Below are 16,898 nucleotides of genomic sequence, written 5' to 3'. Positions count from 1 at the left end.
TTTCTTTCTTTAATGAATTCTATCATATATCAAACCCAAAAAATAAAAAACAACTAACATAAAAGGTGTTTAAGCTATAAGATATGATGAGAGCCACATAATTGATTCTTACCACATTGGAATTCTTAAAGCATTTTATGCAGCAAACTCCACCAAAATCCAACACAGTATAGACATGGAACGACATGATACATCCACAGTGAACCATCTAAGCAAGAAAGGTGTTATAATAGTGTATTAGTTAAAAATAATAATAATAATAGAGAAATCAATAGATACATTAAGAAATAAGTACCCTATGTGAGATTTTCCTCCAAAAAAAAAAAACTATTTTTAAAGAAGGTAGTATAGATCCACCACTACATAGCCAAGCAAATCAGCAAATTTTCAGCTCACCTTTCCACAAGTAGCACAGTCCCTCCATCCATCAGCATCTAAATGAAAAATGTCACAGAATTTTCCCTCCTCATAAGCAGAACTAGATTTGCAAAAGATTAAGTCAGTATTTAAATAAATTATGGAGAAGAATCAGATGATTAATCATAACTGTAATCCGCTTGAAGTTTTAACAAAACCTAAGAGGCACAGCTAAAAATAAATTAAAGAGTGATTTATAATCAAATAACAACTACTTTTACTTGTAAATGTTTTATAAACTTATTCATGTCCATTCTGGACTTTTAGCCACTCATTCCACTGTAAGGACTCCACGTGAATACAAAGACCTGAATTCAAACTTAAATTCCATTTCTGGAACATTTTTATTCTAGACAGTAAATATTTAGGAAACTTTTTTTAAATAAGTAATAAACTTCATTAATAGAGAAGGACTAATACATAGAGACAAAGCACACAGGACATGCACTGAGTTAAGAATGAAAACAAACAGAACTAAGAAATATAGGAATCACATTCATCAAGCAAGTCAGCAAGTCAGACAAAGAAGTGAAATAGAAAAGACCCGATGCATTTGTTCTCCCTAAGCAAATTCCGAAATAAAGATAGCTTCAAGTCTTGAATCGATCTTTTAGTTCCTTCAAAAATCAGCATTCCTCTCCCGCCAAATACCCCACATAAAACAATGAGGGACCATGTTCCAAATCACCCCATTTCTATGCTTGCTAAATTTGTCAGGCCAGTTAGCTAGAAGCTCCACAACATCCTTAGGCATAACCCAAAGAACCCCAAAAAGAGTTGTTAAATTACAAATTCTCCCAACAGCTTAAGAATATGGTAAATTTAATCATTTAACCACTTACTTCTAACATTCTCCCTCACATGTGGGCTCAAAACTCCCTTTTAATAGGTGAGACCCAACATGTGGGATTTTAAATGGGAGGTAAAGTGGAGGAGTCAGGAATCGAACTTAGGAACTCCTACTCTAATACCATATTAAATTACCGATTCTCCCAAAAGTTTAAGCTATTGGAATATGATAAATTTAATCATTTAACCGCATGCTTCTAACAAGTGCAAACACCATGTTCCACAACTCTCTAGCTATAAGGCAATGCAAGAGTAAATGATTAGTAGTCTCCCCACCCCTCTTACACATACAACACCAATTAATAACAAGAAGTTGATGCTTCCTTTCACATACAACACCAATTAATAACAAGAAGTTGACGCTTCTCAAATTCTCGTTGGTAAAAATTCTATCCAACACAGCTAACCAAATGAAGAAATTAATCTTTGAAGGAAATTTTGAATTTTACACCGTCTTTCAAGGGAAAGACATTTAAGAAGGGGATTGTAGCACTTTATAGTAAGAGCAAACATCAAAAATACCCCAAGAAGGTTTCCAGCACAACTCATCAATCCATAAAGGAGGCAACAGACTCTAACTCCCAGTCTTGACCTGAACGAATAAGATTGACATTACAATGGTAGGTCTCCCCTGAGAAAGAAATTAGCTCTGCCACTGATACATCTCTTTCTCAAGCAATGCCATACATCTCTGGGAAATTCTCCTTTAAATATTTAGGACACTTTTTAGACAATGATTCAAATGCAATGACTTGAATCATAATACTATGGGATAATATAGAAAGGGATAGGTTTATTATGCACTGTTTCCATAAAAATATATTAGATTACTTAGAATCTCCTTTAATTATTGTTCTTTTTTACAGATAAATTTCAGATTCATCATTGCAACCCCTTAACCACATTTTATTCTAAGTTCCATTCTTTGTAAAAACACTTTATTTAATCATATACTACATAGTGCAAGACCAAGAGAGTTTAACAGTTTCTAGGTCCAAGAACTTGGATGTCAAATCCTTGAAGAGACAGAGAGTACTTGGAATGAGAACTTCAATAAATACACAGACCTGCATCTAACTCACATAAAAGAGCATACGATAAACATACTCAACATAGCGTCAACTACATCAATCAAGCAACATATTTTCTTGTTGATAAATAATATTAAAAAATCTTGGAAAAGAAAGGAACAAGTACAAAAGGGGAGAACACTAAATCCCCTTAATAAATTGCATCAATTAAGTATATTTTTCAATAAGTTTCCAGCTCTTCTAAGTTTTTTAAATATTTCATGATGATTAAAATATGCTTTAATGTCTATACATTTACCACAACAATCAAGAACATTCAAACTATTAGTATCTACTCTATGCCAACATAGTAAATTTGATACTTTACCATAATTGCCGATATGAAAGCAGTAAAAACTCAATCTAATTATAGATGTATATTATTAATTCATGATGTAAGGACATAGACTATAATAATCAATAATGATGCATACTAACATTTCAACAAAATCCAATAATTCACCATTACTTTCAATCTGAAAGCAATAATCACTTCGATTAATACATGAATAACGATGAAACCATAATATGAGGACTTTGATTGTTTTAAAAAATAATAGAAACATATTACAATTTCAAAATAGTTCAGTACATTACCACATATGCATTTCAAAAGCAGCAATCAATTAATTCAATAATTGATGCATTAATTAGGAAATGATGCAAGAACTTTGATTCTACAACAAGACTAACTAAACATGTCTATATAGCAATCTACTGGTGGAGCCAGGACTTCATTCCAAATGGCAACAAACTATATTGAGAGAACTATTGGTCCAAAGAAACTGCTGTTAAAATTTATGATGGTCTTAAAAAGGAAGTTTTTTAAATTAAATGCATGCCAACATGAGAAACCTAGGCATCATAATAAATTGAATGTCAATAATGTGGGCATGAAGCTACATCACAGTTTTATTGAAGAAATACTATGCCAGGTCTTCCCCACAGAGATTTCAAAATTGAGGACAAATCTATGAAGAGCAAACAACTAATTTTTAATTATAATATTCAACTTTCTTTTTATTATTATTATTGCACAAGCATACCCTGATGTCAATTTTAGGTATATATTTTAGACATATCACTCAAAAAACTGGCATCTAGCACTGAGCTGACACCACCCTTAAGTAATATTTGTCTGGCACATTATTTTTGGCCACCTTTGATGCCAGATTGAATTTGAAAGACAGTGACCATCATAAAATTGGAGTACAATAATTGAATTTAAATACATCTATGATGTTTTATCAAAAAAATACATCTATCATGTTCAACATATAATTAGGATTACTAATCTTTAATTCTCTAGCAATATGTTGATTTTTGAACTACGAGTTATGATTTTTTTTTCCTCACAAGAATTAAAATAAAAATAAAAAAATGAAATCTTTCCCTCCTTGACTCCTGTTCTAAATTTAAGCATAAAGTATATCATCTGGACATTAGAAAGAAACGACAACATACCAAAAGCCTAAGAAATGGAGACATTGTCATACCTGTTCTATATTACTAATCTCAGCTTCCCCCTGACCCCAAACACCCCTCCCACATGTGCAGAAGGAAAACAAAAAAAAAAAAAAAAAACTTACATTCCTGTATTATTCCTTGGGGAAGAATCAAAAGAATATTGGATAATGATCAAACATGTATTATTTGTAATTTTGCAAAGCTCTGTTGACATGACAGATCAACCAATTCATTATTATTGTTAATTGATTAATTTCATTTAGTTAGATTTTATCTATGAGAACATTAAAATGGGATACCATCAACTTTTTCAAACCTAGGATTAAGGGTGTCAATTCGTGTTCGCGGGTCGGGTTCGTGTCGTGTCGAGCCATAAGTACTCTGCTATATGAGTTGACCCGAACCCGACCTGTTTAGTAAACGTGTCAAGAATCCTCAACCCTAACCCGACCCGTTTATTAAACAGGTTGACCCAACCCGACACGTTTAACCTATTTAATTAATAAGTCATATAAAAGTTAATACAAATAACCTATTTAATAACCTGTTTGATTAATAGGTCATATATGACCTAAATAATCTATTATCAATTTTTATATATCTAAAATTAAAATACAATTACGGCCATAAATATAGTAATAAACATATAATTACAACAAAAAAAATTAAGCAATAATAACAAAATTTAATGTCTTTATTATTTAAACAGGTCAAACAGGTCAGACGGGTTCACATGTGTGAACCCGAACACGACCCATTTATTAAACGGGTTAGCCGTGTCAACCCGAATATGACCCGAACCCATTTAGCCTCAACCCATGACCTGTTTATAAATAGGTTAGTCGTGTCGGGTTCACGGGTCGTGTCAGATTTTGCCACCCCTACCTAGGATGACAAGCTTAAATGGCAGTCCTACTTCAACATCAAGAAATTTAAAAGATAAAGATAATAAAATACTTCCTCGTTAAAGTTAAAATAAGTTGCTTTTTTAGGGGTGAAGCTCAGAGTGAAGCCATGTAAATCCAATATACATTTCCAAAAGAAGTAGCACTGCTTAAAAAGGGAAACTAGTTGCAGTTTTCAATATGACTACCTTGTGATGACTTCACATAATTCTACCTTCATGTCATTAGCGACTTTGGCTAAAGTTCTGGCCATGGAATGGCCATTGGCCCTTGTAGACTTTGTAAACCATAACAATGTCATAATAAGGACTAGGAAAAAACATATGGCCAATCCCATAGTATAATTGGCATCGCATAATTGGCAACGTGTACAAGATTCAATAATGAATCCATAGTTGCATGGTGGAATGGCGAGAACTAGTTATTCTAGCTTCGTGCAAGCAAGTTTGCAACATAAAATTTAAATGAATATATTTTTCTACAATTAGCTCCTCCTCGGAAAATAATACTCTCTCCAAACTATTACAGCAGATGGAAGTTACCCAAGGAATAAGGACCATATTGACTTTACGTCATTCTCAATTTGGCTGGTTGTTGCATTGATTAATAATGGCAATTTTAACAAAAGTGCCTCAAAATTTTTAATTTTTGTACCAGCCTTGCTATTTACCTGAATCCTATAATTATTTTATAAGATTCTAAAAGATTCTTGTTTCTGTATATCATTCCTCTTTTGTTGCAGATAAATATAATTTATATATGATTAATAATATTTCTTTGATTACCTATCAAAAAAAATAATAATCTATATATGTTCAAAAATATCATAAAAGCATTCCAAATCGAAGGAAAAAAAAATATTTTAAGTATTAATATCACCAAAAAAAAAAAAAAAAGGCAAAAATTAGGGCCAAAGGTGTTGGTGACAAGATCAAAAAATATTTTAGGTAAAATAGTGAAAATTTTCAAATGCCTTTTTTTAAGGAAGATAAATTATAGTTTCAGTTTGGTTGCATATAAATTTTTTAATCCAATTTGCATTCAAGTGCCCTCCACCAAAGCAATGTGATCTGGGCTTAAGTCCGAGAATCAGCCTCTCCAAAAATGAAGAATAAGGTTGTAAACCAACCTCCTCTCCAGGACCACGCAAAAGCGAGAGTATTGTGCACTAATATCAAAAGTGCTTACATTCATGCTCATTAGGGTTTCCCTTTTTGTTTATTAGAGTGGATGACTGAGGGGGCATGGATTGTCACATGTAACTCCTCAATTAGATATTTCGTTCTAGTCAATTATTGTTCAACTAGTCTTTTTTTGGTGGTTCAAAAGGTCCCAAACAAGGAGATCATTTATCACTTTTCTTCATTCAGGTCATGGATACATTATGTAGAATAATTTCAAGAGCGTCAGAGGATCAACTACTTTATGATTTTTAAATGGAGATTCAAGCTCATGGTGCATAAATTTTCACATGCTTTTCATAGATGATTCCTAATTCTTTATGATACTGATATGGAAAACTACCTCCCTCGCAATTCTTCTTTGACTAAAGTAATTAAGTTTGAAGATTAATGTGTATTATGAAAAGGTATTATAGTTGAGAGGTTTGAGGGATACTCCAGTGGTTCCAACACCTCTTATGGTGATTAGGCACAAGGGTTTGAAGTTTTTGAACCCCACCAACCCCCCCCCCCACCCCCCCTTTCTCCTGTTTGCCTATCAAAAATAGTCAAATAACCACAAAAAAAGGGTCCTAGTTGAGTTGAGAAATTTTGGCAACTGGCAGCAATGTAAGATGTAGAGTGGATTCTCTCCCATGTCCAGTATCGTATCACCATTAAAATTGTTGTTAGGGCTAGCACTAGCTCAAGATTTTTTATTATAAGTAATAATAAATGTCATTAACCACACTAATTTATAGCTCTAAATGTGGAATCTGGTGTTTTTCTTGTTTGGGGTTCAATGGGTGGTGTCAAGATCAGAGTTTGCACCCTTGGCATGTTGGAAAAGACAATTTGGCAAACAAGAGATACCGAAGTTTGGAAGGCAATTCCTCTATGCTTGATGTGGTGCATCTGGAGAGAGTATTTTGTAAAGAAGTTGAAGCATTTAGTCCCAAGGACTCCATACGAATGGATGAAGGCTCTGAATCCACGATCTTCTTGAGTACTAAAACTGGCTCAAGATTCTTTTAGAAAAAGATGTGGACAACGTCTAGGTAGCCAAAAGTAGCTAACCCAGTGTTTGGATGAAGGTTACGACCATCATCCCGTCACCTCTCCTTCCAAATCCCTCTATCCAAAATAAACCCTTAATCTGTCGAAAGGAAGGAACTACCCTTGTAAAAAGGTACACATTTTAGACTTTTGACTTTGTCTATTAAAACAAAACCAATGTTATTTCTTAATATTCTCAAAGCTATTACTTCAACTTGAGTACATTTATTGTTCATTAGCTATATGAAATATGTGTCTAAAAGAAAACATTCCAATAAATCCTTCATGAAAACAATATGTACATGTCACACTCGTGTTGTGCCTTTCACATAATTCAAAGAATTATGTTAACTTTTCCCTCTAATAAAGACATATGATGTTATTGTGAGTTGAAGCTCTAAAACTCCACACAAATTAGCCTTCAGATAATCTTCAGATGAGTCACTACCATTGAAGTCTTCTGAACAAGATTTTGCTTCCAGGAGCTAGCAATTTGATCAAATCATCTTAATCTTCAAAATATTAATTAATTAGGATTGAAGTTTAGTAAAGTTGAGATGCATCATAATCTCTGTACGCCAATTACAGGCGAGAGTGTTGAGGAATATAACAAGCAATGACATGTGTTATTTAAAGTATTTTCTTAAGTAGTATTATTTGTAGGATTGATTGTAATTGAAGCATATAATAAGCTCAGTTGATAATGATCGAATGACATTACTTCTTCGGCTTAGATACAATGCAAAATGGATCATGTTCTATTGTTGATTGATCTCTCTCTGAGACAGTGCCCAGATCATTACGCCTTTTGTGCAGGTAAGAACTTACCCAACAAGGAATTTCGCTACTGTAAAACAATTATAGTTACGATCGTTGTTCACTAGGACTTCAGTCGTCAACTCCTCTATCATCAAGTCACCAACTTGAAGATTTATTGCAATGATTTAATTAGCCCTATTAATTGAAGTCATTAGTAGAGCTAATGAAGATTAATTGCTTGATCCATGGGATGGATTTCATAATAAACTCTTTGAACCAAATTGTATGCTCAATATTCCTATTGTATTTTCATTACCCTATAAATACTGCTAAAGCAATCTAAGTTAAATCAATAGAGAAGATGACCCTCAGGTCACGTTGTGGAAATATAGCATTGCCCAAACCAAATTGGATGGAGTCCTTCTCTTCGATTAAACTTATCTTACATTTCTTGAAGTCTATAGTTGATTCTTGCCTTCAAGAAGATCCATTTAAGCTCCTATTGTCTCTTGTTTCTTTAAGTCATACATAATCCCTTCTCTATTTGAAGCATTAAGATATAACATAATTGAAAATTTGGTATAGAGAAGATGAAGTAATATGATGAAAGTTGTCAACAACACCACTAATAATTGAAATGAAAGAATTGGAATTAAGTGTTGCCAGCAACAAATATGACAACAAAGCTTTACTCCCCTTCCTTTCTATTCTTCTTTCAAATGATAATAGACTTATATCACCCTTGCTTCTATTGTTTCGTTTCATCTTCTTTCAAACTTCTTGAAAGCTCCAAATCCATTTTGTTGCCACTATGACAACTAGAAAAGACAAGTAGAAAAGGCGCTACATCTTCTTTCGAACTTCTTGGAAGCTCCAAATCCATTTTGTTGCCACCATGACAACAAGAAAAAACAAGTAGAAAAGGCGCTACAACAATAGCAGTAGCAAAGACTTCTTGCCCCTTTCTTCTTCATCTTATTCTAATAATGAAAAAAAGATGACATCAACAAATGTAGAGCATAATCTAAATTCCTCCAAACCAAGACCCTATCATTAGCTCCATGAGGATGATTAATTTATTGAGCAATAAACTAAAGACAACATAGATTACAATACAAAGAAAGAGATGAAACTCAAGAAAACCACGACATTTGTTAGGAAAGATGCCATTTGGTAGAAGGAACAAAAGAATGGAATATGTAAAAATCTTAAAAGACTGAATACAAAATGAAAATTGAGATCATTGAAAACATAAAATAATATAACATTATCAAAACGTCAAACTAGGTCAGATTAATTATAACTTATAAGATACGGACATAACTGGAAACAAATTATTGAGATAAATCTTTTTGTTTTTTTGGTTGAAAATATCAACTAGAAAATATTCAATAAATATCACTCATTTTATTTCAAATTCTCCTTTTTTGTAAAAAGAGTAATTTTATTTGGGAGAGGAGAGACTTCAAATACACAATGTGTGCATTTCAACCACTCCTAAAATACTATAATCTAAGTTTCAAGAAATTCTAGAATAGAGGATGGAATGCTTGCTACCCCAAGGTAGTCACTCAATCGTGCAAAGACCTTAACAAAGTTTGTTTAAATACATTATCGGGAACTTGACACCATCAAAAGCAAACCCTCAAAGATAGATAATCAACTCCTCCAATCCTATTGCATGTTAGCAAGACAACATTGCCTAATAAATCAAATAAAATACCTAATAGCAAGATATGTTGTTGAGGCTGTGACCAATGATTGCATTCTGTTCAAATAATTTGAATAAAAAGGATTTTATGTGTGTCTCATGTCACCAATCAGAACTAATGTTGTCGAGACATACCGACCATGGCCACCGCCATGCTAGATGGCGATCATCTGGCCGTGCTTGATGGCGAACATCAGTGACATTTCACCATAAACCGATGTTGGTTGGTGCATTAGTCAATAAGGGGTTATAAAACCGCCACCACACCCCCCCCCCCCTCTCACTCCCAAATTTTTCCCCTTCTTGCTCCATCTCACCTGCAAAAGGCCAAAGCCCCCACATCCTCACCACCTATCCATCTCGTATTCTTTGACTCCTCCCCCAATTGACGCTTTACGAAGTGCATAATTTGCTCATATCTAAATGACTTCTTCTCTGACAACGACCAAGAAGAACAAGTCATTTGCCTTCACCAATGACCTCAATGGCTGTCTCTCATAGACCTCCCCTTGCCCCTCCATTTTGGCTCCTTCGCTGATGAGTGATGACCTCCCAATCCTGCAGTGAGTTTCTTTGCTGCTTAAGTTTGATTGATTTGCTGTGCCTGACATGCTTGTGAATGAGGACCAACAAAACCAACTATGCCAACCCAGCTCAGTTCCCCCTCTCCCTCCCACCGGTGGAGTTCGGTCCCATTATTGTGAAGCCAAAAAGGACAGTCAAGCGCAAAAATCCCCCCAAAACCCGGCCCCACGTCTAATTAACCGCCTTACAAGGGCCAGAAGACAATAATGTATAGTCTCTGCTCCCTATTATAGCGCCAGAGACACTCACTCACTCACACAAGTGAGTGAGTGACTAAGCCGGTTAATGCCATCACATCACATGGTGGCATATAACAAAAAACAGTTCAAACATCCAATAAACAATTACAAAATCATCAAAACTAGTAAAATCAAAGCACCACAAATGAATTATATGTATAAAAGGCAAAATAGCATAACATAGAAAGAAATATCCATCCAAACAAAATTACCATACAAACACTAAACATTCAAAATGAGAAACATGCATTTATAGAAAACAATAGAGAGTAATGAAAATACGAGAATAGCGCTCACCCGCAACGAATGCATAGGCCAGCGTAGCCACCAGCGCGAAGCTTCCAGCCTTTCTTGAACTCAGAGGTCTCCTGCCTGCAATGGAAGCAGAGTAATGGCGAAGAAGACGAGGACGCAGACGGAGGAGAAGCAGGAGCAGCCATTGCACAAAGGAAGCTCATCTACAATGCCACAGAGAGAGGAGAGAGAAAACGAAAACGAAAACGAAAGCGAAAGCGAAAGCGACGGTGAAAGAGACAGTGAAAGTGAAGGCAGAGAGAGATATATATACATATATGACACTGACAACGAAGGGGATTCGGAGTGGTACTCTACTGTGTGATTGCCCGGACCAATGTGTGAATTCCATTTGGGGGATTAGGGTTTTGGGACCGTTGGATTTGGAGAAATTTGGTTTGGTAGGTTTTGAACCTTTTTGAGAAGCAAAAAAGGAAGGACTGACGTTTAGTCCTCTTCCTCGTTCAAACAGGTGGAGTCTTTCAGTTTCATTTCTCAACGGCCCTCAAATTCTGCTCTCACTCTCCTATCGTCGCGTTCACTGCACGCTCCATTAAGAAACAGTCCCCAAATAATAATATTCTTTTAAAAATTTTAAGTAAAATTCAAAATTTGAAACTGCATATGTAAGAGCATCCACATCCGGATCTTATATTTCATCTTATTTTACCATCCCAAAAAGTTACTTTATCAATTATACCATACCATTTTACAATACACCCAACATCCCAAAACTCTATTATTTTACCATCTTATTAAAATATTGTTCTTTTAATCTTTTTTTATTATTACTTTTCCAACCGTCATTTCTTTTTTCAAAATCAACTATTTCCAGCTTTTTCAAATGCTTGCATTTCCAATGGTCATCCTGCCAGCAAGAGAGAGAGAGGGGTTGAACGGACTGTGCGCTATTAAAATAATTGTTTTTTGGATGGCATAGCGCTACAGTGCGATCTCATATGTGAGATCACACTGTAGCAATATGCCAAAAAATTTTGGCCGGTCCCAGGTATAGCTATCCAATTGCTGGAGTAATTTGGGCCCAAATGCCAAATATACTTTACAATTTGGCATTTGAGAAGTCCACTGTTGATGCTCTAATATCTAAATACACTCAAATTTTTAAGTGAGTAATTTGCAATTTAGCCTAAAATATAATAGAAACCTTATATTTGCTTTAGTGAAAATGCAATAAACAAGTTACTAGAATTTTGAAAGGAAAATGCTAGAACAACAAACTATTTTGCAAAAAAATTTACAAACTATTAATGTGGTGAGTTATTTTTGGTAAGGAAAAAAATTTATTTAAGTGGTGAGCAGTGATGAGAACTAGAAAAAATTTACCACAAGTTTTTGTAATTTTTAAGTTGAATTACTGTATGGCATGTGGTTTAATTTTAGAAAAGTGTTATGTACATAACATCTTCACACCACTTTCATAACAAATCTTAATTAGTAAGTTATTACAAGTTCTTAATTTGAATCTATCACTGAAATTACTTTCTTGTCCACTAGTAACAGTAAATAACAACTTACCACATAAGATTTATTGTAAAAGTGTTATAAAAATGTCCCTTTGAAAATGTTGTACAGACAGTATTCCTCTTAATATTATGTTCAGTTACAACTGTAATAAATGATGTCATAATGTTGTGACATTATTATTAAAAACTATTGTGATTCTCTTACCTGTCCATGTTTGGAAAGGTAATAATGTTTTGTTTTTCAATTTAATGTTCTTTAATGAGAGAGTAAATGCATTCAAATGTCTTAAATCTAGTCAAATTGTGTTTGAATTGGCACCCAAATTTGGCATGTGAGTCACTTGTTTGTCCTTACATGCATGAAGAACAAGTCACAAGCATGGCTGCCAACTCATGATAACAGATGAATTTGTAGCAAGTGGTCATTATTCAAATTCCTAAATGCATACAGAGCAAATTAATTAAAATGCATATTTAAATGGACTGTAGAGAACTAACAATCCTCTCCTAAGAAGTATAGACACTTCATTTGAGGTGCTATACTCATGTTGAACATGTGTCAGACACTTGACACTTTTCAGACACTTTTGCAAGCATGTCCTAGTTGTAATTTTTTTTTTAAATGCAGGACACAGCCAGAACATGAGAATAAGAGAAATACCTTTTCACAAAACAAAGATGACATTCATGCTTGAATTATAATATTGCATTTGAAAATTAATAAATATCTTTATCCTTGATTTGTATTCTAATTTTTTAGCATCCTTTAATAGTAATGAATTTACTTTATTATCAATTATTACTCTTAATTTGATAAAAATGATTAATAATATATAGAAATAAAATATTTATTATTTTTCTTAAATTAATATATGTTTAATATTATATGAAACTAAATGCTTAACCATATATAAAAATATATTTAATAACTAATTAATATACATATTTTCATCTTACACGTATCCTACTTTTTCAAAAATTGTCATGTTGTCATACCATATCCGTACTCATACCCATATCGTATTTGTTTAGGTACTTCCTAGATTATCTCATTATCAAATATATGCATCCTCTCCTTCATAGTGTGTGGACCCCATAATTATATGAGACCTACACTCTATAAGAGAAAGGCGATACATATATCCAATGTATGAAATATCACAACGGCTAGTGTGGAGAGTTAAGGACAAAACAAATATGTAACTTCAAGTTGTGAGTGCTTGAATAAAAATAAAAATAAATAAGCATGCTAACAAATTTTAGTGAACTTTAGGGTCATTCATTTTTTACCAACCGGGAAAAATATTGAGTCATCAAACATGGATTGGACATTGACCAAGTGTGTAAATTAGATCTATGGTTTAACTAGTGGGTCAATGGCTTAACTAGTGGATCACTACTTAAATCGTAATATCAAATAAAAAAACCATTTTTATAAAACTAAAAAGTAATTAAGTAAAGATAAAAATAAGTTTGAGAAATTATAAAATAAATATATAGTTTTAAAGAAAAGATATGACTGCTTATATTACTAAATAAGATCATGTCTCAGAAACTAACCACAATGGTTTCACAAGTAATAGCACAATAGAAACATAAAAGGATAAGCTACAAAATGCAGCTAAATCTTCGCTAAACAAAATCTTATTATATGGTATGCATGGATCGAAATACGTTAGGTTTGGGATTTTTTTAACCCCACCTAACCTTCTTGGGGAGAAAAAAGTTGAACCAAACTATAAAAAAATAAAATAAAATAAAATTGTAGCTTTAAAAAAAAAAACAACCTAACCTAACTTGTAGAGGTAGGTTCCAGTTAGCTCAACTGGTAAAATCTCTGATGGTTGAATAAAAGATCTAGGGTTCAATCCCCACCTATATCAAAAACCGATTGGTGTCTTGGTCTTATGATAAAGAGTCATCATTAGGAGCATACTTCATAAGTTGAAACTCTATTTTTAAAAAAATAAATAAAAAATAAATAAATAAATAAAAACCTAACTTGTTGAGATTGAGATGAGTCATAAGGTTTAGGCAATTTGTCATGCCTAATTTTTTTTCAAATGGTTTTCAATCAACCATTTGAGCACATTATTCAATAAAATTAATAAAATTTACACAATTAGGTCTAATATTCCAATTTTATCAAAATCAAGTTTCTAAATATTAAAATAAATGAAACTAACAAATTTAAAATACATATTTTTTAAACTATTAAGACTATGTGTTAGGTCAGGTTACTCAAGCTAACAATTTAGCCAACCCAAACCCTAATTGAAGCCATAAAAATAAAAATAAAAAACCAACACCGCAAGAAAAACCTACTCGAGACATCAAGTTCGATTGGGTCTAATTGGAATTATAAAATATAAAAAAATAAGCCACTGTTATATTGGTTATCTTGGATAGTACATGATGAGTTAAAAATTTATGATCATCATAAATCTAAGATCGTCATTAACCAAGAGAAGACATTACACATTTATTACACTCATTGATGACAAAGAGTAACGAACAAAGCAACAGTCACAGAGTGAGCTGTGAATTTCAGACAAAGATTTTGTAATGTACTAGCCGTTGAGCATAAATACAACAATTTATTACCCATTAATGAGGCACGCAACTATAAAAAGAAAAGGTAACAGAAATTAAAGATACACACAAATACTCTACGAAAATCACTCTCTAGAGAAAAGCTAACGCCACATTGGCGTGTTACTCTTCCACCCAGTTCATTTTTGCAGGTTCTCCTCCAACAAAGAGGACCCCAATCACAGCTTCATCCATCCACTACGATGAGGAGCTCACCTGCTGATTTTTTGCATCATTAGTTTGGTGTCATTTGTGGTAAACGCTAATCATTCAAGCCATTTTTCCTAGTGACAAAAGAGTTCCTCAAAGTACGAGATGGAATCAGAAATCGCACAACAGCAACAAATCCAAGCCCTCCTGACTAATGTGGAAGAGTTTACTAGCTAGAATGAAGAGCTGCAAAAGACAATGGAATCCCAAAACGCAGAACGTTGGCAAACAAGTGAAAACCAGAATGAAGAAGAGTCAAATTCTCAAGCCAACAAGCGAAACAGGAACTCAACAGAAGATTCCTCCAGGATGGAGAATGAGCTTTGCAACATGAGGAAGGAGATGGACGAGTTAAAAAGTGCCATGAAGGACAAAAGCAGAGAGAATTTGGATGGGATGATTTGAAGGACGAACTCACCATTCACTACTAAAGTATTGAACCATCCCCTCCCACCGAAATTCTATCTCCCACAATTGGAGTCGTATGACAATTCCAAGGATCCCTTGGATCACATTGAATCATTCAAGACATCGATGCTGTTGCAGATGACCCCAGATGAGGTGATGTGCAGGGCATTCCCAACAACACTGAAAGGAGCAGCCAGAGTATGGTTCAGCAAGAGACCCCTAGGAACTATTGCAGATTTTGAACAACTCAACAAGGGTTTTGTTCGTCATTTCATTGGGGGACAAAGACACAAGAAGCCAACCAGTCATCTTCTCAAAATTCAACAAGCAGAAGGAGAATCACTAAGACAGTACGTGACTCGATTCATTTAGGAGCTACTACAAGTAGACGAAACTGAAGATCAAGTCATCTTAACAACTTTCCAAGCAGGGTTGCTACCTGGGGATTTTTTTCTTCTCAATCACCAAAAGCCCACCAAAAACGGTCGCAGAATTGCTCCAAAAAGCTCAGAAGTACACAAATGCAAAAGATGCGATGCTTGCAAAAGAAATGAAAGGAAAAAGGAAGAGAGACAAAGGAACAAGCAGCAATCACAATAAGAAGAAAGAGACACAAAGTGTTGGGCAAACCATAGAGAAAAAGAAGGAACTTCCAGATAGGAAGCCAAAGTTTGCTAACTTTACTCCTCTAATAATGCCAATTAAGCAAGTCCTAATGCAGATAAGGGTCGATCCCTCCCTGCAATGACCAAAACTAATCAGTACTCTGATAGAAAAAAGAGACAAGAACAAGTATTGTAGGTTCCATCAGAACCATGGGCATCGTACCGATGAGTGTAGACATTTGAAAGATCAAGTGGAGACTTTAATCCAGCAAGGAAAGTTACAGAAGTATGTCAGGAAAACAGAGCCCTACAGATACCAACGGAAGAATGATAAAGACAAAAATCAAGAGGCAGAAGATAGTAAACCTCCTGCAGGAGAGATAAAGACGATTTCAGGAGGATTAACGGCAGGCAGAATTTTGAAGTCCTTGAAAAAAACCCATGAAAGAGAAATAAATAGTGTCCATTCACAGCTCCCTCCAATGAAGATGCCAAGGAATGATGAACCTGATATCGTTTTCTCAGGGAGAGACGACCACGGCATTAGGCAACCCTATGACGATCCGCTGGTAATCATGCTCAGAGTAGAAGAATTCAACATCCACCGGGTACTCATTGACAACGGAAGCTCAGCAAATATCATCTACTTACCTGCATTTTAGCAAATGAAATTGGACAAGGGAAGGATCAAGCCTTTCAGTTCTCCTCTGGTGAGCTTCACTGGGAATAGAATCGTCCCTAGAGGCATCATCACTCTAATTGTAATTGCAAGCACTTACCCAACGTAGGTCACCAAGGAAATTGATTTCCTCATAATTGACTGCCTTTCAACATATAACATCATCTTGGGAGGGCCTACACTCAACAGGCTAAGAGCAGCGTCGTCAACATATTACTTAAAGGTGAAATTTCCAACAGCCTATGAAGTGAGAGAAATCATAGGAGATCAAGTTCTGGCAAGAAAGTGCTACCAAGCTACCTTAGCATCTAGAGAGAACCACATATGGGTGATCAATGAACTAGAGACCATCCCGAACCATCAGAAACACCACAAGAAGTTAAAATCATTCTAGGAGATTTGACAAAG

At 34.4% G+C, this 16,898-nt stretch overlaps 1 protein-coding gene across 5 annotated transcripts in view; it reads right to left on the bottom strand.

The window, feature by feature from the left end:
- Window positions 1-10,975, bottom strand: part of LOC115955114 (B3 domain-containing protein Os07g0563300-like) — a 39,877-nt gene extending 28,902 nt beyond the window's left edge. For 2 of the 5 annotated variants that reach the window (XR_004084030.1, XM_031073163.1), the window contains exons 1-3: window positions 10,516-10,974; window positions 397-478; window positions 113-208 (exon numbers count right to left, since the gene is read on the bottom strand). Coding sequence is in view for 4 of the 5 variants with exons in the window: in XM_031073163.1 (XP_030929023.1) it covers window positions 113-208; window positions 397-478; window positions 10,516-10,676 (339 nt within the window). In the remaining variant the exon portion in view is untranslated. Of the gene's footprint in view, window positions 1-112; window positions 209-396; window positions 479-10,515 lie in introns of all 5 variants that reach the window. The other 3 variants (XM_031073165.1, XM_031073164.1, XM_031073166.1) reach the window with 2 other exon arrangements.
- Between the last annotated feature and the right edge of the window lie 5,923 nt (window positions 10,976-16,898).

This window comes from Quercus lobata, chromosome 8 (genome assembly GCF_001633185.2).
Source record: "Quercus lobata isolate SW786 chromosome 8, ValleyOak3.0 Primary Assembly, whole genome shotgun sequence".
Classification (NCBI taxonomy): Eukaryota; Viridiplantae; Streptophyta; class Magnoliopsida; order Fagales; family Fagaceae; genus Quercus; species Quercus lobata.
Note: the sequence above shows the minus strand (reverse complement) of the source record. Positions and strands in the feature narration are given on the sequence as shown.